Source organism: Montipora capricornis, chromosome 14 (genome assembly GCF_036669925.1).
Source record: "Montipora capricornis isolate CH-2021 chromosome 14, ASM3666992v2, whole genome shotgun sequence".
NCBI classification, from domain to species: domain Eukaryota; kingdom Metazoa; phylum Cnidaria; class Anthozoa; order Scleractinia; family Acroporidae; genus Montipora; species Montipora capricornis.
Window position 1 is genome coordinate 48,224,300 of NC_090896.1, and position 22,500 is coordinate 48,246,799.

Consider the following 22,500-nt stretch of genomic DNA (forward strand, 5'->3'; position numbering starts at 1 on the left):
TGAACGGTTATTTGAACATCTGTCAATCCCAGCTTCAGCATCTCTAAAATGCTCAGAATGGGGTTGCGAGAGTTATGGTCATATTGGGTTTTCTTATGTGTTTCAGAGCCAAACTAACCTCTCGTTTACTCTTCGAGTAAATTGCCAATCCGCTAGCACAATTTTCCCGAACTGTTTACTCTTTATCATCCCCAGTCTCCCTGCTGCTTTTAACTGGTGGCTCTTCTAACTAAAAGAACTGGTGGCTCTGGAATAGAGAATGTTCGACAGTAGACCACAAGCACTCGTTTTTTCGTGTAAGACAAAAATAGTTAAAGCAGTCAGCATGTCTCGATGTGGTAGAACTCTGCCAACGTCTTAAAAATTTGATGATTGTTTGACATGATCCCGTAATAAATTATTATAGATTTAAGCCCAGTTCTTGGTTTGCCCACGCGCCATCACCGGACATGTTCTGAAACCGAAATTAAAAAAGAAAAAAAAGGATTCCTGAAGAATGCAGCCTCGTTCGTAAAAACATCGCAACCGTTTGTTTGTTTAGAGACACGAATAGGGAGCTAACGCAATGACAACGACGACGGCTACGAGAATGTTTTCTGAAAATATTATTTCCCGTTTTTGTCGATTACTCCAGGTCATACTGCATGGAAAGTGTGTATTTAACATTTCCAGGAATAAAATTGGTATGAACAGTGTAGCTGTTTGGAATGAAAATTCAGAATTTATCGTCAGGTGTTTGCGTCCTCGACATAGCCTCAAATTTGGTCATTTCACGTCGTTGTCAGGACGCGAACGGCAAGGAAATGCACCATGCACGCACACGCGCGGTGTGCAGGGTGTGTCATGACGTGCTCGTAGCCGCGGTCGTTGACCTTTCGTAAGCACTCGTAATATTGTCGTGATGGTGTGATGTGCCAGCCACGAATGAGGCACCCTGCCTCGCTTTGGAGAGCTTTGCTCGCGGGCTAATGAAGAACGGGGTAACTTTCAAATAAGTCATTATTTGCAAGCTCGGTTTGCTCAACAGAGGATCAAAGAGACGAACTATACATTATTTTTGTTGGCGAACGAGTCGGCTCTTTTGTGGATGCTAAGTGTTGCTTATTTTTGTGGTTGAGCAAATTTTTCGAAACATTGGTCTAAAACAGACTGAATGATTCTGCTTACATTATGGCGGATTGTTTCATTTCCTCTACTTACCTGTGTAAAAGTAAATTGCTGGTCAGTAGTGTGCCTAGATGTTGTATCGTAACATTAGATGTTTTTGTCCGCGAACTGAAAATACAGTGATGAGTTTTAAGTCATTCTGATGTTGTTGTTGTTGTTGTTGGTTATGACTGCAGTTAGGACACTTGTAACTGGTTACCCCGTGCAAAACTTCAGTCTGGTCCGATTTGTATGTGTTTCCCTTTGGGTACTATTGGTTATTTTGTCCAGTTGCATAACCGATCACGTTTGTCTGTCCAGGACTTGCCTATTTTTTAGAACTAGGAGTACACTGTAATCATTAATTATGAAGTGCGCGAGCCACGATTGGTTTTGGTTTCACTTCTGATTTGTTGAAAAAGTGGCCGCGAGAACTGTGAACCAATCACTGAGTGAAGCAATGCAAGATCAAACAATTCGCTAATTACTTTCGACACTCAATTGAAAACAAATGTAAGCAACAAAAGTCAATACTTCCGATTCGTATTCAGGCGATTAACTGATCTGCTTACCGACTTATAGTTGGACAGGTCACGTTAACTAAGTGTCACGCTTTCCTTAACTTTGCTATACTACTATGAAAACCACGAGGTAGTCTCTAGATATCCGCTTTACGCTGCTCAGACTTGCTCAAACTACTAAGAAAACCACGAGATGCGCGATAGTCAAAAAAGGTCACCCTTGGAACCACAGGATACCCAGGATTTGATTAATGAATTACGGTCGATTAGGTGTACTGGCCGGTAGTATCAGAACTCAAAAGGAGAAGGGATGATCTAGCGTTGAAGGACTGTGCATTTATTATATAAGCCAACATTTCGAAATGCACTGCTTTTCCTCATCACGGTTTTACAAGCAGTGATCAGGGTATCCTTTAAGCCCGCCGCACACGGTGAGAAAACGGCTGAGCAAACCGCCTCACCGTGTGTGGGGAACTTTTGGTGAGAAATTGGCCTCGCGAGGCCGTGAGGCAAAAATCAAACATGTTTGATATTTTTCGCCTCGCGAGGCAAATTCCTCATTGTTTGCGGCCATCGTGAGAATCGAGTTGAGCTTGGTCAATGAAGCATCCAAAAAAAAATACATGGTATTCTCACGTGACCTCAGTGAGGTCGGAATTTCTTGCCCGACACCATCCAGTTAAGTAAGCAATAAAGTAAGATAGATTTATACAACGGTACATTATAGGGTATCATATATGAGGTAACTACCCCGACACCATCCTGAACCGCTGGAGTCACGTGAGTATGCCATGTATTTTTATTGGATGCTTGATTAAACCAAGCTCAGCTCGATTCTCACGATGGCCGCACACGTTGAGGAATTTGTCTCGCGAGGCCAAAAATATCAAACATGTTTGATTTTATCTTCACGGCCTCGCGAGGCCAATTTCTCACCACAATTTCCCCGCACACGTGAGGAAACGGCTGAGCAAACCGCCTCGCGAGGCAGTTTGCTCAGCTCTTTCCTCAAGTGTGCGGCGGGCTTTACATGCTATACCACCATTCGTATTGTAACGTCTTGGCATACCGTAGTCATTGCTTGAAGAACGGTTGTGAAGAAAAGCAGATCCTTTCGAAATATTGGTTTTATATAATAGCCCTTCACCGTTCCATCTTTTTGGTTTTTTAATATAATATTTATATTGCTGAGTAGATCCTTCAACACGATCTCCGGTTCTTCTGTTTTGTTACGCTGGTCTTTGCTTACGCAGTTACAGTAATTTTACCTGCCAGTAAGGGGAAAAGGTCATCACATGTAACAGAGCCGCTAATAGTATTTTTCATCCTCCTGTCATCACTTGCTACTTGTTATATCGATTACAACCACATTTAAGCCTTACGCAAATGGAACAATATCTGTCCCCATACATAACGTACCTACCCGAATCCTCTTCCCTGGATCACGTGACCGACCACATACACCTGACTTGTTCCCGTTTGTCTCAATAAAATGCAGGATACGCGCGTATGGGGAAATGAGAAGAGAGTCTTCAATCCTCTTTCCTTTTTCCTTCCGTAATCCTCAGTGAATGGCTTTCTGTGGTCACGATGCCAAGTAAGTTTAATGCACCGTAGGCGCATGCTCTCCTCAAGTCTTCCCCAATGTTAGTAACGACACGCGGTTACCAAGGGAAGCAACTGGTCATTTTGTCCACTTGCCCAGCCTGTTCATGTATTTAGAGTAGAATAAAGATGAAAGAATAACCGCGCGGAGAATGGGGAGGGGCGTTGTGAAATACCGAACCACGCAGCGCCCCTTCCCATACTCCACGCGGCTTATGCCTCTCGCGCCAACAATACCGCCACACTACTTTCGAATGTCGGCAGCGAGAATTACGGCCCGCCAAAAAAGGCCCGAGAACATGAGCTACTTTATTTGCATTCACAACTAGTTGAAGCTTTTTTTTTACTGCGTGCATGATAGACATTTTTGATGACGAACTTTCCCTTTTTCTTTCTATCGAGAAACAGTTGCTCTCTTTAGTGAATAGCTTTCCACAAATTTAAGGACGATGCCTACTATTGTTATTGCGCATCCCGAGATACTCGGATTTCCTATGGGTGGTGCTTATTAATACAGGGATGTTTTTTGCGCGGCCCAAAACAATGTGGAGAAAGCAGAACTTAGCATATGCTCTTAGTATCCAAAAAGAAAATTGGGGGTAACCACGCATTTTTCAGAGATAATTAAGCTTCAATTTGAAAAAGAACGCCATACGTTGCTTTGTATTTTAAAGCTTTTCATAAATATTGTTGATGAATTATCTTCGAAAATGCGTGGTTACCCCCAATTTTCTTTCGGATTTCGATAACACTTGTTAAGATCTGCTTTTCCCGCAAATTCAGTAAACCGCCCAAAAATACCTTTGAATTAGTAGGCACCGTCCTTAAAATGGTGAATAAAATTTCATGTTAGATAGTAAAAAAAAACTGGGCTAATATGCATGAAATACGAAAGTTGATTTGTCGTTCCGTGTGGTGCAACTTGCAATCCTTTTGTAAATTGAAGGGTTGTGCGTGAGCGTCGTTTCACGGGAAGTGCACGTGTTCCTAGCTGTGGTAGCTGCGCAAAATCAAGAGGTTGATGTCCACCATGGCATTTTGCATTCCGACTCCTTAATCACCATCTTCCGTATGCTTCATTGAGGTTTTCTATCGTGCCCACTTTTTAAAAACCATTTGGCGAATCTTGCCAGCGTTTAGTCTTCTTTTATAAATAACGCAATGATGATATCGAATCACCAGAAAAATAAATACGCTGACAAAGTTAGTGGAGAGTCACGAGGCATCCTATTAGTTTGTTTGAGGAGTGTGACGTTTTTCTATGTTGTGTTATGTTTAAATTCTTATCAACTTTAAAAAAAGCTGTCACAAATATTACATTATTGTTCATTGCTATTTGTTTTGGAACTGGTCCGCGATTATCTTCATGTTGGTTGTAAGCACTCAACAGTTGCACTGCATTTGAACAGTTTTACGAGGTGAGAGATTGATGGATTTATGGGGACATCACTTGACTTGCGCGCACACGTTTCTACAAGTATTGCTCGGATATCATTTCACAAGCGGGGCGAAACTTTACATTCAGCGCCTCAAGTTAATATTAGTTTGATTACTTTTCATCCAAAGGTGTTTCTGTGCTTATGGTGTTTCTCCAATGTTTGGCATTGACATCGCTGTAAATGCCTGCTAAGTGTTTATAAGGATTGGACGTAAAAACGCAGAAGCATTTGCTGCTTTTGATAATGTGAGGAATCTTACGCGAGATTCTTGTGATCGCTGATCAACATCATGAAAGACTTAGTGGTATGTGAGTACATTTATCTGTGTTTCACAGCATGGAGCAGTTTTGTTTTGCTTTTCCTTCTTTTCATTACAAGCCCTTTGCAATAGCAGTAAGCTTAAATTTAAAAGGCCAGAGCTTTTGACTGAACTGCAACATTGTTGGAGTCCTCCAAAACAACAACCTCCTTTCATCCGCCACATGAGTCACAAATGCTACAGGCCAAGTGCAGAGTATTTGACATCCATAAACTTTCACCGCATTTATGTGCGATTTGTGAATATATATAATTTTAATTAATGTCAGTTATTTTATTGAAATTCTTTCAATTTTGTCGAGTTTGGATCTCAGTTTGGTGCGAGGGGAATCATGGATTGTATTTTAAGAAACTGACGAGCTTTTGCGTGTTTGCCTCTCGATCGCCTCCAGGGCAGTCAACGTCAGAGAACCTACATCGCAAGGCGGATACAAAAATCCGGCTTTCTTACGGAACCTTTTCAGTTCATACACTTAAATTTCAAATTTAATCCAATTATTACAAACCGGAAACCTGTGTACACATACTCAAAATAACACGCATGTGAGGAAATGGGTGTGATTCGAGAAGAGTCGCTAGCCGCGTATATCAGATTGATGCCTCAAAATTTTCCGGTTGTGGGAAATCTCTTTTTCCATTTTTCCCGTAACCTCTTATCTCATGTTTCTTAGGCAATGGGAACTGTACGAGGATGATTAAAACCACATAAACTTTTGCGAAGAAACTACTATCTAAGCTTATATAAAATTTCATCTGATAGACAATATATAACCTAATCCCGTTCATTCAATTGAGGTACGTAAAAATCATATATATATATGCCTTGAATCTGAAGTGATTTCGACTGAATTCGCTTTAAGTTGCTGGAGGACGTGTAAGCTGCTGCCTCAAAGGATCATCTCGTCACAAATTAACTCCTTTCAAAATATTTAGAGAAAATTAAGTTTTTGATTAAAGCAGCTTCTTTTGGTTCACCACGCACTTTCTCCAAAAGGCCATAATTAATATGAGATGATTCATATGAGATATTTAGTTTGTCAACGGGTTTCAGGGTTTTCGTCTTGGTCCTAATTTATGTTTATTTTAACGCTAGAAAGAGCAAAACCTTCGTTCTTCAAGGTTTCCACTTTTTTTTACGCGGAGTAAGTTTCATCCACACTTTTCACGTTTGTCACGCGTGCCACGCGTGTTTACACTCTCGTCATTTGGGCATGCGTACTATCTCCAAGACTGCATTTAGGCGTTGTGGTCCGTTGTATTCACGGGCAAGATTGCCTGCGATTTTGAGGTACCACTTCGTTCGAAGGCGATTTTTGCCATTATTTACAGCTATACAGGTTTGTAGCACTACAACTTACTTAGTCCCCACTCCAATTCTACCGGAGTATCGTGCTACAGAATGAAGGAAAAAGGAACAGGATCAACTTTGAATCAGGTAAGCAATGCTATGGCTTTCCAGTTTTTGTCCCTTGATCGGTAATATGTTTGAAATCTCTGTCGTTTGCAACTGTGTTTTTGTTCTTTCTTCCTCTATTTTATGCGTTCTGCTGGGAAAATATTCTTTACCTATAGCAGAGCTGACTGAAACTTTTTTGTTCTTTCTATAAACTTCGATGGAAGTTCTTTTTCTTAAAAATCATTCAGCGTGTCACGCACAAATTAAGCTTACTTCACGCGCCGTTCGTTGTCGTGTTTCGAACAAAATTTTTCTTTAAACTTACTATTTATTTCAGTTTTGTCTCAATGAGGTTTTCTAGCGACGCAACCATAAATTGCTAAATTCTCATAATTATAAACCATCTTGTCGTTGAATTCATTTTGCAAACTGCCCAGTTTTGACATGTGTCATTGAGCGGCGTGAAGGTAAATCGCCGAGGCATTTCTAGTCTTTTCTACGCTTCACCCCTGGTTTCCATCCTTGCTGGCCTAGTTGGTACTAATTTTTATTTATTGGCCTCGATCTTTGCATGGGCTTGTATGTGTAAATTTTTTATTGTCTCTTCAATAATTTAGTCAGTTGTTTGTTGTGGTATGGACAAAGTAGGATTTGAACAGCGAAATTCTAATAATTTTAACCACGTAGGCTTTAAATGAAGATTTTGTGTGATGTATACAAAACAGAGGAGAGACTCTCTCACGCTTTGGTGGTAGGGTTCTTTTTAAAAAGTTTCTTCATCTATATTTAAATCGTTACCGTTCTTGCTGGATTTGACTTATAAAATGCGCATAATTATTAGTCTCGCGCTGCATGTATGGCGAGGCGTCGATGCAAAAACCACCACACCTTTCTACAGCCTAAATGAGAAATTCTCCAGCTTTACAGCCCTTGTCAATGTGGGGAACCAGGCTAAATGTTCAATGTTACGTCGTAAAGGCAACTTACATTATCAGGGACGCGATCTTTTAATCTGCGTAATTGCACGGACTATTTACGATACTTATAAAAACCTCAAAAAAGCCTAAATTCATAAACGATCCAGGCATGATCAAACGGCAAGTTTCCATGAGCCTTGTACCATTGCTTTACAACGGAACAAAGTAATGGGTGTTCTTGTTTTTCATGTTAGTCTTCGATTGCTTTCGAACCCTTGATCAAGGTTCGATTGGCACGCTTGGGTACTCATCTGGGTAGCCTTATGAGATGAAAGACGTTACAAAGCACCACCAAGCTTGATTTTTGTAAATGCCCAAATTTATAAACCGTATATTTACGTGCTAGATTTTATTTTGTCTCCACTTATCCCACTTGCATCCAGTATTCTATGGCACTTGCCTATAGATAAATTTAAATTTATCCGAACTCTTCCGGTAGTAGCATTTGCCACTTCAGGTTGTTTTGGGTTTCTTGATTTCTTATGTCAAACGTTTTTACTTGTTACTAAAATAGATTGTTTCTAAAAATGTTTAGCCAAACGATTATTCCGTGCTCCCTACTATTAACAATTTCATGTCTAGCATTGAGGCAGGATACACATTTACATGCAAATAAGTGGCCGGGTATTCTAGAATAGTGCTCAGTGACGTACATTTTGCATTTTCCTTGTTTTGATGGGTGGGAAAATGATAATGAATCAGAATGATTTTCTTTTGTATATACTGTCGTTATCTTCAAAGGTATTGAAGGTGTTTAAACAAAAACCTCTGATCAATAATTTTCAGTTGGTAGGTTCTTAGAAAATTTCCAATTCAGGACTGCATGTAACATGACTTAAATTCGGTATTCTAAGACATGCCCTGAGGATATTTTTGGTAGAAAATCATGAATTGCTACTTGAATTGTTATATTTGTCTTGGATGTCTTTAATTTGCATGTTCTCTGTAATGCCATGCAAATGTGTGTTGATCTTTACTTTCCTCAATTTCCTCTGTGTTGTTTACTTAACCCTCTCACTCCTCAGGTGCCAATGGATGCCCTCAGTTGACGAGTAAACACCCCTGCCATTGGACAGAGTAACATCTGTTAAATCTCGCTCCCAGGAGTCAATAAGTTACTAATTAGTTGTGTTTTGTTGCTCATTTTAAAATGCCAAGTTCTGTTGTTTAATGCAATAACAGTGGCTTTGGCGAAGAAAATACCATTTAACCCTTTCAGCCCCGTGGGGTTCCCCATTGACGAGTAAAATCGTCTGGCGTTAGACAGTAAAATCTATAAGTGGCACTATTGGGAGTGAAAGGGTTAATGGGGACATAGTTTTTGAGTGAATCTAGCTGTTGTTAACCCTTTCAGACCTGTGGGGTTCCCGATTGACGAGTAAAATCGTCTGGAGTTAGACAGAGTAAAGTCTGTAAGTGGCACTATTGGGAGTGAAAGGGTTAACAATAAAACTTTAGCCTTTCGTCACAATTATTCCGTCTTGTTTATGTGGTTCAGGATGGTGGAGAAAGTGTAACTGGATTCGCTAGAGTGGTTTTGAAGTAAAGGTAGAGAACAGACAACTTACATGTACTGTTCCACATGCATGTTGTGGTCAAACCTTAAACCTGGTTGTTTTACATTGTTCTGCGAATCACAACAAAGAAATGTACTTAAGTGCACGCGCAGCATTTTTCCTAATTTTAACCAATACCGCTAAAATAATTTGTCTATATTTGCCAATGTCATAGGTATCATTGTCATCATTGATTTAACTTGAAACAGAAAATAATTTTGATTGTCTGATCCCAGAACTAGTTAATGCTGTGCACATCTTTATCAAGATTTTATGATTAAATTTTTGCCATTATTTTATACATTGTATTAGGTAAGCAAATCAAGCTTGCTAACCTGTAGATTGGCATATTAAAGACTGTTTGATTCATGTGATTATTCCCTGTGTGTGATTTGTGTTATCAACATTCATTTATCACCGGCACAACATATTTTATTTGTGCATAAGCCATTGGTAAATGTTTATTTTAATGATAATTTCTTACTGTAATCTTTAAGAAGAATGAGGTACTCTGGAGAGGAAGAGTCAATAGGATACATGTATGTTTACAACTTAAATTCTAAACAAGTCCATACAAGCTTTACTGCTTGTGATAAACATCTAAACCTAAAGCAGGGCTTTTGAAGTAGAAATACAGTAACTGTTCTTGGTTTAGCTTGTGGCATTCAACTTAGAGTAACTTTCAAACAAATAAATTTCAATCTGCTCTTATTTCGTTAAGTCTGATTTAAGCTCTGGCTGGTTTTCTCTGGCCTTGAGCACTCCACTTTCACTAGTGTATATTCACAGACAGCTGTGGGTTTGTTTTTACCAGGTCGATGTCACCTTTTTGAGGGCTGCCAGAGCAGGCAATCTTGAAAAGGTTCGCAATTTTCTGAATGAAGATGGAGACATCCACACCTGTAATGCGGTGAGTAGACAGGCTATGCAGTTTAAGGCTGATCCAGGAGTAATGCATTTCCCAACTGCTGTCACTTGAAACAAGCTTGTACTAAAAACAATGTGAAATGCTTTGCTACTGATCTGGTCTTAAAATAGCTACCCAGTAAATATTGGTATGCTGCAACCTACAGTCAAGGATTTTAAAAGCAGTTTCTTATATAATTTTCCCCCTTCTCTTTCCCTCTTTCCACTACTTTACTTTTGTGTGACAGTGCTTTCTGGGTATGGATTCATAGCCAGGTTGCAAAGGTGTGGTTGTCATTGGAGCAGTCTCCCTCCAGGAGAAAATGAAAGCTCCTCAGCGATATCTTGAGCAACGTGGTTCTTAAAACCCTTTTCCTTCCAGTCTTGCCAAATGGCACTCTTCTGTACTGGTCAATGAAAAAAGTTGTATTAATTTTTCCCTAGAATGGACTAAATGCATTGCATTTGGCATCCAAGGAGGGTCACGTTGAAGTTGTACAAGAGCTTCTAAAGCGTGGAGCAGGTGTTAACTTTACCACCAAGAAAGGAAACACAGCTTTGCACATTGCATCACTTGCAGGACAGAAACCAGCAGTGGAAGTGTTATTAGATTCTGGGGCCTCGGTGAACTCAAAAGCACAGGTGTGTTAATTGTGTTACAGTAATGTATTGGCTTTTCTACACTGACACTTTGAACCAGACTGACAAATTATGAAATCCATGCATTGGGTCTGACCTCTCTAGAGCAGGATATTCAGACTTGTTATTATTATTGGATTTTTATCATTATTAGTGTGTTAATGATTATATTATCATTACCATCATTGTTGTATTGTTCCACAAAATGTAAATTTCCTCTCCAGTCAAGTTATCTTGTTTTTGTAAGCAGAGTGTTAGTTAACATAAGACAAAGCTTCCAGTTGTAAAGCACTCAATTCAAAGACTAAAATATAAGATGAAACAACAAGTTTTTAATACACATATGTGCATTAATGTCACTTCCATGTTAACACTGTACTTGTGTTATGTTGGATTGTTACAGAATGGCTTTACTCCTCTGTACATGGCAGCTCAAGAAGGGCATGTGGATGTGGTTAGAACGCTACTTAACAAAGGTGCCAACCAGCAGTGTACCACAGAGGTTCGTGTTAGTCTAACATAATTGTTGATAGACGTTACTAGAGTTATGTTGTTGAACATACATCTAGTTTATTGTTAATGCCACCGTAAAATGACAGTCTTTCTGTGTTTACAGGATGGTTTCACTGCAATTGATGTTGCAGTTCAGCAGGGTCATGAGAAAGTTGTTGCAGCTCTTCTTCACCATGATTCCAGGGTAATGTTATTACTAAAGAAAAATTCCTATTGTCAGTTGCGTGTATGCTGAAATTGCAGTATGTGCTGTCCTTGGACATATATGTACCTTCGTTTTCATCTAAGTGTGGACACATAACAGGAAAAGATATTCTTTGAAGTTTGAGTTTGGCAACCATTAAGTAAACAGTTGAAACTTTTCCACTCGGTAATTCGAAAGTATTTGAGGCATATACTATGAGATTCGGGTCAATTTCTCAGAAAAGTCTTGGATGTCCAGTCTTGCCGCCATACTAGGAAAACCATCCTCGGAGACCCAGGGGCAGATCGCGGAGGCAAGGGAAAGTCAAAACGGGCGAAAGAAGATGGCGACGAAGAAAAACATAGTAGGGCGAGAAGAGCCCCTGGGGACAAGTTCTTACCAGACCAGTTCCAAACAGCAGAGGTAATCCTCAATTCTGATTGGTGCCAGAAATTCTTTGTGTTTTTCTGGCCAATCAGAGGTCAGCAGGCCGTGAAGTCGTTTCGTGTCTTCTTACACGGAAATCACTTGACCGCCATACTCGCCTTGGTTCGTTTGGCAAGGTTTTGCTCGAGGAGAAAAGTCTCAATCACAGCACAAAATATATATACAGGGAATCGTTCGGAATATCGGCGGAGAAATACGCTGGACCTTTCGCAGGTATTGGTACAGTAGCGTATTTCCAAGTGTGCGAAATTTGTTTAAAGATGTCCTCACCGATTCACCTAATAAAATAGCAGCGATTACTTTTGATCTCCTTTTCTTAGTCGAGGTATTTCTAGATTTCTTGCATCAATTGCTGTGGCTGAAGTTTTGCTGATCTCCAGAGAAAACGTTTGCTTCTGAATGCTGCCAAAGTAACAGCTGATGTGTTCTTTAATAGCCTTGCAAAGGGCAATACCCAGGCTGTGCAAATGTGCTGGCAATTCCTTTGAGACAATTTTACTTGGATAATGGACAATAATCTGAACGTGAAAAAAGATTAAAGACAGTTGTAAAGAACACAGGAAAGAGATTGTGAATATTTTATGAGCACCGTAAGTTGGGTTGTCATTAATGTTCTCAAGCAACATTAATTTTGCTCTAAGGAAATTTTTGTTTGCTATTTCATATTTCATACAAAAGTGTGCTGTGTGTTCGACAGTAATAACAACAACGGAGTCCTGAGGTTTCTAAAACAATGCTGAAAGAAATCTTCTCCAATAGTAAAACGAGTTTGGATCCATGTAGTACATAATCTGAGTTGTACCTCTGCAAATATAAAATCTTAACCTTGATATTTCTCTTTACATCAAAGATCCCAAAAATGTGACAACTTATAATAATTATTTCACATTCGTTCAATATTTTTTATTAATTTGTCAGCGTTATTGGACACATCAGAAAAAGTAGCACAATATTTCAGTTTAGGGATACAAAATAGAACCTCAAAATATGAACCATTAGTAACTGATTTATGTACTATTTTCATATTTCCCACAGAAAGAACGATAAAGCATACTCTTTCTATAGTACAAGTATGTTGAACAACGACAACAATGATATTAATGATAATGATAATGATAATAATAATAATAATAATAATAGATCGTTTTCACGTGACGTCATCATTTTCTAAAATCCAAGGCTAAAGAGCCACGAAAGTTTTTATCCTCATCAGGCATAAGAGTCGGTAAATTTGTATCCATTTGCAATTTTAAAGCTCAATAGCGTGCTTCGTTTGGAAACCAGAGCATTTTGAATTTCTGAGCTATAAGGGTGCGTGACACGAGTCGACGATCGAGTTTATTGAGAAATATATATTTATCTCATGATTTTGAGCCTTTTTAGAATTTAAAGCATTAGGAAAAGTGCTTAGGTAAATAGCTGTCTGTTCAGTACAGATGATCACTCGCCTAGATAGCCAAAGTAAGTAACAGATGTTGACACTATTTTCCGGCCGCCATATTGGTGCACCACAGATGTGCACCAACATGGCGTTTTCATACTGGGCTCTGTAAATTTCTGCGAAACATTTCGACGAATATCTGAAGTTTGGGGAAACGCACAGGCCTAAAACTTGGAGAAGTGTCTTCTTCATTTATCTTCTACAACATCACGAATTCTTGACTTTTTCCACTGGATAGTTTTCGATTTATTTTTTTATTGCGTGACAGTGAAAACGATCTATAATAATAATTATTATTATTATTATTATTATTATTATTATCGTTATTATTATTATTATCGTTATTATTAATATTATTATTACTATTATTGTTGTTGTTCAACTGTATCCAGCTGCTTGAGTTTTGAAATCAGCATAAATATTATACTCAGGCAAAATGCAAAATGTCACTGCAGCATTAATCTAGATAGACAATTGTTCGAAGAGGTAAAGAGCACTCCACAGAATGACAGAAATGTGGTCACTGATGAAAAGAGAAATTATTTTCTCAGTTTAAGGAATGGGTAAAAGATTACTCCAATCTTTACAAAAGGGCTACAGCTTCATACCTGTGTAATACTATTGCAAGGCAATGTTTTAAAGGGTGTTTGCTGGGTCCCAACTGCTGCTATGCTAATGGTACAGTGCTGCTCAAAGGCCCTCTAAAACTTGTTGCTTGAAAAGTATCTCAAAACCAATTCAGTGAGCAGTATTTTGTTTTTTAGATTTTGAAACCATATCATAATTCTGTGACCCAGCACCTGATGTGAGAAAGAACTATAAACTGAAGAAGAATTTGAAATATTTAAGAAAAAGCTGAAAGATGAAAAAAATTCCACCGGAAGAATGCAAAATAACGCTTCTCACTTGTTTCCAAACAAATCAGGGAACGACGCTAGACAAACTTTTGAGATAAACCTGACCAAATCTAACAAACTAAAACTGGTTGTATTAATCTTGATTCATTAATGATCCTCTAGAGCGGCTCAGGTGGCATGTGTGACAATAAGCCGGAGCACTTGGCGGAACATCTGTTCTGAGCCTCCTAAAGGATAAGGATATGGCATCTTTTGTAAAAAGTTAAACTAAGTAATTTGCGAAAAACTTGAAACTTAAGGATATGCCATTATAACAATGGCAAATTTCATTTTCTAGTACACTGTCAGTGTAATAAAACATGTGTTTCTACATCAACATACAGTGTGTGTATGTATACAGAATTATTGGAATTGTGTATACCTTGACAGATATTCCTTTGCTTGATTTTGGAAAGCAGTGGCAACTTGATTTTGGTGTTTGGGTGCTTTCCTCATGGTGATTTTTTGACTCACCAGGACAATACATCACCGAGGATGGTGGAATTGGCTTAATTGGTACATTTTCAAAGGGAATTCTATGACCTTTTTCCATGTCACTGTGACAAGCAGTTTCTGCATCTTGCCTCGGTGTCAAAGGATAAAGGGGATGTCTCCTTTTCAACAAGTGCTTTGCTGAAATGGCAAATGATGACTTTTTTTTCCAGATTGATTCCAGCCTTTTGTGACAAGTGTCGCACAATGCACCAGAAAGACCATCATCTGCCTGGACCTTTAAGTTTGATAGAAAACCTCTTCAAATATTCTCAAAAATTTACCATAAAGGTTTTGCTGTCTTTGTTTGTTAACAAAAACGTAAGGACGCACTCGACAACAGGCATGACTGAACTGTTTCTTTCGGTTGGCTCATCGTGAACAATATCGTGAAGAGGACACGAGCTCGATAGCGTTGAATTTAATTTGGCGCGCATTGAAATAAAGTCGTGCTGCGTGTGACCCGTGCGATCAAGAATTTCTTGAGATTAGCAAAAGTTATTGCCACCGCAATTCATGTAAGATTTCTAGAAATACCTCGACCAGGATAAGGGGGCAGAATGAAAATAATTGTCAGATCAAAAGTAATCGCTGCTATTTTATTAGGTGAATCGGTGAGGACATCTTTAAACAAATTTCGCACTCTTGGAAATACGCTACTGTACCAATACCTGCGAAAGGTCCAGCGTATTTCTCCGCCGATATTCCGAACGATTCCCTGTATATATATTTTGTGCTGTGATTGAGACTTTTCTCCTCGAGCAAAACCTTGCCAAACGAACCAAGGCGAGTATGGCGGTCAAGTGATTTCCGTGTAAGAAGACACGAAACGACTTCACGGCCTTCTGACCTCTGATTGGCCAGAAAAACACAAAGAATTTCTGGCACCAATCAGAATTGAGGATTACCTCTGCTGTTTGGAACTGGTCTGGTAAGAACTTGTCCCCAGGGGCTCTTCTCGCCCTACCATGTTTTTCTTCGTCGCCATCTTCTTTCGCCCGTTTTGACTTTCCCTTGCCTCCGCGATCTGCCCCTGGGTCGCCGAGGATGTAGGAAAACTTGCATGAAAATCTTTCAAGCTTCAAATGATTGAAAATGGAGAACGTTTTCCTGTCACGTGTCCATGCTTAGATGAAAACAATGGTAGAAAGCTTCTGAAAGATACCATGGAATAAATTATTCTTTGGCCTTCACAATCCTGTATGGCATGATTATTCCTGTGCAATGCCAGCAAACCTGCAGCCCTTATTTTTTCTGATAAGGTATAGTCTAGAATTTATTGTGGAGTAAATTAGATTCTGAAGGTATTTATTTTTGAGTTAAACTTAGTTTTTATTATTTTTATCATTATCATCACCTTTGCTCCATCTTTCACAGAAAGGATATCGCTCTCTTCACACTGCAGCCAGAAAGGACTTTGCCAAGGCTGCGAAACTCTTGCTTCAGAAAGACCACAAACCTGATGTTGAAGCACCGGTAAGACTAACTTGTGGTTGGCTTAGCAAGGCTGTGCTCTAACGGCGCCCGGTCGGCAGAGGCGACTAACATTGGGCTTCGGGCGAGTGAGAAAAATTACTTCTGCTCTGACAGCAGTAAAGCGCAGCCGGCGAAGCGGTGCAATTTACTTTTGTAGGAACCTGGGAATCGCAATTTATGGAAATTTAATATTTTTACGATGTTTCACGGCTGCGCCTGCTTGGCTAAAATATATTTAGGTTATGGTTGTTTTTCCCCTGTATATGAAATAACAGAATCAAAAAAAAGGGAGATATATCATGTTATTTGTTGTTGTTTTAGAAACAGAGCAATCCCACATTGTCTTTGGTGTCGTGACAAATCATTGCATGCCCTAAACAAATAACGCTGTGACTGGCGCTTCGACTGAATCCACAAAAAGCTCGTTTTACTAAACATTTTACTGATAATATAAGGCAAAAATACTTTACTTCTGTCCTGTAGCGATGATTTTCATCCAGATCAATCTTTATGACTTGCCCAAAAAAATTGATAGCTTTTGGGCCGTGATGGTTTCATTGTTTCACAGCAGTTTTTACAAAAGCTCCACAGGAATCAAGCGGCATTGATTCATGTTTTGAAAATTGATTTTCAACTAACCAGTAAAAAGGTTTACCTGTATTAGACCCAAACGTCTTTACATAAAGTTGCCGCAATCTGTACTTTTTCCCTTTTAAACCTAAAAAACATTGGTTGACGGGTTGCGGGTTTTTCTTGCACTAGCGAGTTTGATGATCATCAGAGCAATAGAAGCAATGTTTTGTTAAGAGAGAGATGGACGAAGATCTTGCTGTGTTGTTGATCTCAGATAGTTAATTATCGTAAATAAATAATTAATCAATTCGGGCGACCAACTTGAAGGACTGGGCACCCCAGCTGAAATGCTTGGTAGCCCGAAGGGCTCCCCAAAATTTTTCTTAGAGCACAGCCTTGGCTTAGTGTGTAAATTTCTACCGATTTACATGGTTTTCGTTCATGCTTTTCTTGTTTTAGAATGGATTCACTCCACTTCACATTGCTGCAAAGTATGGTAATCTCAATGTTGCTGGTGTTCTCATCCAACATGGAGCCACTATTGACTACAAAACCAAGGTACTTAACCCATTGACTCCCGTGGATTCCCCATTGACGAGTAAAATTGTCTGGCCGGTTTAGGCCGGTTTGGACGTCAAACAGTTAAATTGATGTTAAAACAAACAACTCTTTTTGCATTTTTATTAAATGTAAAAAGTGTGTTGCTCACTATCTGATTGGCAAAATGTTAGTTTCATTCAGAAGACTCTTTCCTTTATTGAGATTAGTTTGCTGACAGTGTGATTACTTGCATTGAAAACCAATCGTCATGCTTACAGACTGTTAACCCTTTAAGCCCCGAGGGGTTCCCCATTGACGAGTAAAATCGTCTGGCGTTAGACAGAGTAAAATCTATAAGTGCCATTTGGCACTATCGGGGCTGAAAGGGTTAATTTAGTATTAAAAGCAAAAGTTTGAGAGCCTGAATTAACTGTGTACTCACACACTGTTTTCTTAATCATCTGGGCCCGGTTGTTCAGGATTAGCATCAACTTTGTTTCATGTTTTCAACTTTTCGGTCAAACTTTCTTTTGCTTATTTTTGTTTTTCAAGATTGACTTCTTCAATTTACCTTACTAACAATAAAAATTATTACAAATCTTCCAGATGCAAATTACTACAGGTAACAGTAGGTGATAAGAACAATGTTTTGAATCCACAGTTGGAGTTTTGAGACACTCACTCACTCACAACTTTTCTTTTGGTAGAATTATGTGATAGCACCACTACATGTTGCAGCAAAGTATGGAAACATTAATATTGTGACTTTGTTGGTGGAGAAAGGTTCAAAGGTTGACATACCCAACAAGGTTTGTATTTTGTAAATCACAAGAAATCAGAATATATATAACTTTTGTCACAGATCTTGATGAAATTTGTGTTGCTGCAAATTTGCAAGTTAAAAAAAAACTTGTAAAAGGGTCCTTGGGGTGACCTTTGGCATTCTGCTGGGAACCTCTTGTGAATGACTTAGCATCTAGATCTGCTTGCTTGCTGGTTTGTCACTAATGTCATTCAGCTGGCAGTGTTCAAAAGCCACCCCATGTGTCTTCCTTTTTGGATCTTACCACTCCTTATTATTCTTCCCGAAGCAAGTGACAGCTCGCATGGTTTCCATTAGCCTGCATACCCGGTGAGAGGCAATGAAAAGCAGGGAAGCTGTATGAAGATTTGAAATGGGCACTGTGAAAATCACAGCTTCCCTCCCCATTCTCCACTTGGCCTCGGCACTTGTTATTTACCTCCCAAGCCACCAATCCCAGGCTAGGTTGCCATGGATACCCCACTCCCCCTGCCTGAAAGTTCTCCATTGCCACAAACCTGAAAGTCACCAGCTTTTGTTGGTCATCTATTATTGATCAGTTTTAAGGTCTTTTACATTTATTCTCTAATTCAGGAACTAGCAACTTCAATCTGAAATCAGATGAGTGATGGTTATGATTTTTTTTGCAAATTAGGATGGCCTGACTCCTCTTCATTGTGCTGCTAGAGATGGACACGACGCTGTTGTTGAATATCTTATTTCTAAGAAAGCTTCCATAACAGCTAGAACCAAGGTGAGCTTGTTAATAAATTGCATTTTTTATTATGATAAATCGTATCTGCAATGTACATAATTAACCCATTGACTCCCAGGCGTTCCCCATTGACGAGTAAAATAGTCTGGCGTTAGAGTAAAATACTAAGTCTGGCCGGTTTCGGCCGGTTTGGACGTCAAAGGGTTAATTAACATGATTTTAGATGTACAGTGTACATCCTGTATGCAGGGATTCACCATAGTTTTTTTGAAAAAGTAATAGTTTAATTAATAAAGACAAATATTTATTTAACAACAAGAAACTTCTAATAAATAATAATTGTTGCAATGATTCTTTATAAATACCAAAAACTCTGACTTCATACACAATGTATGAAACAACAAAATGACAGATTAATTGACAATTAATGTACAAGTTGGGAGATATTCTAATATTATTTTACAAGTAGTTCGTGATAGATTTGACTCATCATTGGGAAACTCCTTAGAGGCCAAATGGTTAAGAACATCAAGGTCCTCTTCATTGACTGTCAGTGTCCCCTTTATTGGGAGGAATAGTGTGATAAAATGAATACTATGTGTTCCTTTCTCTATTCCTTTGGAAAGATGAATAGTAATACTTTCATTCTTCTAAAAGTAATACTTATTTTGTTTTCAGCATGGACTCACCCCTCTACACATGTCTTGCCAAGGGAATCACTCCAGCACATCTGGTCTGCTTATCGACAGCAAAGCACCTGTCAATGCTGTGGCTACTGTAAGAGCACTTTAATTTTTTAAGTTACAGAAAAGTTCTTAGGTTTCATAAAGGTTTTGCTCAGGAACTTTTCAGAGTTCTGCAGCAGAGCATTCATGTTGTTTTTGGTTTAATGAAGTGCTGACAATGAAATCAGGTGTACAAATTCATCAAATGGAAGTGCCAATGTGGTTCAATTTGTCAACTGTCTGGGCACAAAATTATAATAAACCATCTGTATGACTTTTCTGAATAAACTTGGATGTCATTGTTGATGATTTAAATTAAATTCAGAGTTCATGTATAGAGTATGTAACTTGATACAGTTTACGTATTGTAATTTTTTCTGCTGTTTGAGTTCAAAATCACCATCACTCCTACATGTAACATTCAGAAAGCCTTGCCTTGGTGAATGTTGATTTTATCCAATTCTGTGCCCGCTCATGAGACTACCAGCCTCACACTGTTGATCGTTTAAGTGAAAATAAGGATGGTATGTTATACTTGTCCTTGTAAACTTCTATTGAGTCATGAATTTACCTATTACAGAGTTTGAGGAAAGTAAAATCTCTACTAATAATTATTTCAGACAACTAAAATTTTGCTTTCTCTTTCCACAGAATGGTCTGACTCCTTTGCACATAGCAGCACATTATGGTCATGTGGATATTGCTGAGTTATTGCTCATGCGTAGTGCTGATACAGATGCAAGAGCCAGGGTGAGTTCATCCTTTTTAATAGTAAAGAGTTGTTCAATCCATTGTTTGTCCCTCCACAATGTTGCATAAGCATTCTTGTTATTTTCTCTTGGGACTTCGAAATCAGTGGTCCCAAGAGAAACTGAAAACAATGCTAACTTATGCATAATTTTGGGACAAACAAAGAGTATTATGGTATTTTTGATAATTGGCTAATTCAGCTCCTGAAATAACCCCCAGCCCATTGACGAGTAAAATTCATCTAGCATACAGTGACACATCTCAGGAGGGCTAGGGTTAACTTTGGTTGTTAGCTCATTGTTCCCAAGATGCACACACCTGTACAAGTCTATAGTCATGCCTACATGTACAGGTTGACACTTCACATTCAAATTTTCTTCACCATAAATAAAAATAAGGGAATCTGAACAGAAATAATTGAGTAAAATTAATTTGTCTCTGTTTTAGACAAGTTGTTGCATCAGTAAACCTGTTGACGTTTCTTGAGAAACAGGAATGATGGACATAAGCGTGGATCCTTTTGTTTTTTTTTTTAGAATGGATTCACACCTCTTCATGTTGCTTGCAAAAAGAACAGAGAACAAGTGATTCAGCTTTTGTTAAAATATGGTGCAAATGTCCATTCTGCCAATGAGGTTAGCCCACTGTTTGTGCAACATGTTTTGCAATATTATTGACCTAAGCTTATATTGCTCCTTTCTGAGTGGTTAATCCTAAAAGCTTTCTTAAAAAAATTATTATTGCATAATGACTGAAGGAATTGGCTGTAAGGGACAATCACAGTTTTTCAACTATACTGTAATCAAGTGAAGCTATGATCCTCGCAGTTATGAACGCAATTTTTGCAATTGCGTAAAGTAGCCTGAAAATTTCAGGACTTCAACGGAGTTTGAAACAGTGACCGGTGCGACGCTTTAACCAACTGAGCTATGAAGTCCCGTTGAAGTCCTGATCCGGAACAAGATTATTGTTACAGATTATTTTGATTTGCCAACATATTCCAAGATTTGCCTAATGGATGAGATTAATATACATCTGACATATAAGACCATTGCTCTAACGGATGAGGCTGATGCTATGACGGATGACGCTGACACCCTGACGGATAACAGTAATGTTCTAACGTATGAAGTTAACGCTCTGACGGTTTCATGTAACCTTTGAACGGACGACTGACGGATACCTAACGCTTCGGTCAATTTAGGGGTTTAGCGGTGTACGTTTTTCCGTGGAAGGTCTGACTCATTTAAAGTTGATGAATTTGACAGAGGCAAAATTAGTTTCAGAACACACCATAACATTATTAATAATATGCATGAAAAAAATACTTGATTGTGATTGGTTGAGAGCAGTGTAGTTCAAGTGTAATACTAGTGCTAATTACACATCGAAATTCTGGATTATGATTGGCTAATAAACAATAGGGTTTGTTCAGAAGCTATCACATCTTTTTTTTTTTTAATCAAGCGCGCACCCTGGATGGCGCAATTTATGGCACAATTTTTCCCTGATTGCGTGATACGCGTGCATTTCTTCTGCTTAACCATGTCAAATTTTTTCATGTGTATTATTAATAAGTAATCACATGTGATTTTTCTTGTGCAATTTGGAATAAATAAACACTACAAATTGCAGTCGCCCTAGGTACGGGCTCATGCAATCTTGGTCATCTTTGAAAAAAAATTAATTGTTCTTATTTAATCCAAATTGCACTCGAAATCATGTGATTACGTATACAAAATGATGGGGAAATATTGTAAATCACAACATGTACATCTTTGTTGTGTAAATGCAAGTTGTGTAAATACATGTATGACATGGTCATGTTTGTGTAAACTTTAAAATTACTAATAAATTGAACTAAGAGAAAAAAAAAGTGAAGTGACCTGCAAAGAAACGCAGTCAGTTATTATTTGACAGTCTGTACACGTTTAATTTTGGGCTGTTAAACTGTCTTTTTCAGTGGTGGTACTTGTCTAATTCATTTTCAAAAAATAAATTCATATTCAGAAGCTCCCAAAAGTTTTTTCTTAGTTCTTTTCTTGTTTTTATCTTTCAGGGTGGCCAAACGCCCATGCATGTGGCAACATATTATGGCAATGTGACATTAGTGCTCATTCTTCTTCAACATGGTGGCTCTCCTGACATCACTAATGTGGTAAGTGTATTAATTGTGATGTGCAAAGAAGTCTTTTAAAGATGGATGCATTATTAACAAGGCTTTAATTCCCTGCTAATCATGAGATGCTATTGTGAAGCTCCCAGAAATGACCGTCTTTGATATTAACAAGGAAAACATGGCATTGCCTTACTTTTTTTTCATTATCAGTAAAAAGTCTATACAATTATCACTATTAGCAGCTTTGTTTTTCTGTTTTAAAGAGATTGACCATTTTCACTCCAGCTTTTTGCTTAATTCATTAACCATGTTAGTTTGCATAGT

At 38.5% G+C, this 22,500-nt stretch overlaps 2 protein-coding genes across 3 annotated transcripts in view; both read left to right on the forward strand.

Annotated features, from left to right (window-relative positions):
• The window catches only part of LOC138032636 (splicing factor 1-like), a 17,250-nt gene extending 15,947 nt beyond the window's left edge, over nt 1–1,303 (forward strand). Inside the window, exon 16 of the mRNA XM_068880343.1 lies at nt 1–1,303. This exon is cut by the window's left edge and continues 464 nt beyond it. The gene's annotated coding sequence lies outside the window, so the exon portion shown is untranslated.
• Nucleotides 1,304–4,751: 3,448 nt separating this feature from the next.
• The window catches only part of LOC138033768 (ankyrin-3-like), a 40,819-nt gene continuing 23,070 nt past the window's right edge, over nt 4,752–22,500 (forward strand). Inside the window, exons 1-13 of one of the 2 annotated variants that reach the window (XM_068881584.1) lie at nt 4,752–5,015; nt 9,773–9,868; nt 10,309–10,506; nt 10,907–11,005; nt 11,120–11,200; nt 15,854–15,952; nt 16,985–17,083; nt 17,773–17,874; nt 18,523–18,621; nt 19,261–19,359; nt 19,959–20,057; nt 20,594–20,692; nt 22,117–22,215. In XM_068881584.1, the coding sequence (XP_068737685.1) occupies nt 5,001–5,015; nt 9,773–9,868; nt 10,309–10,506; nt 10,907–11,005; nt 11,120–11,200; nt 15,854–15,952; nt 16,985–17,083; nt 17,773–17,874; nt 18,523–18,621; nt 19,261–19,359; nt 19,959–20,057; nt 20,594–20,692; nt 22,117–22,215 (1,284 nt within the window). In that variant the 5' untranslated portion in view covers nt 4,752–5,000. Of the gene's footprint in view, nt 5,016–6,257; nt 6,465–9,772; nt 9,869–10,308; nt 10,507–10,906; nt 11,006–11,119; nt 11,201–15,853; nt 15,953–16,984; nt 17,084–17,772; nt 17,875–18,522; nt 18,622–19,260; nt 19,360–19,958; nt 20,058–20,593; nt 20,693–22,116; nt 22,216–22,500 lie in introns of those variants that run through there. The other variant, XM_068881583.1, reaches the window with a different exon arrangement.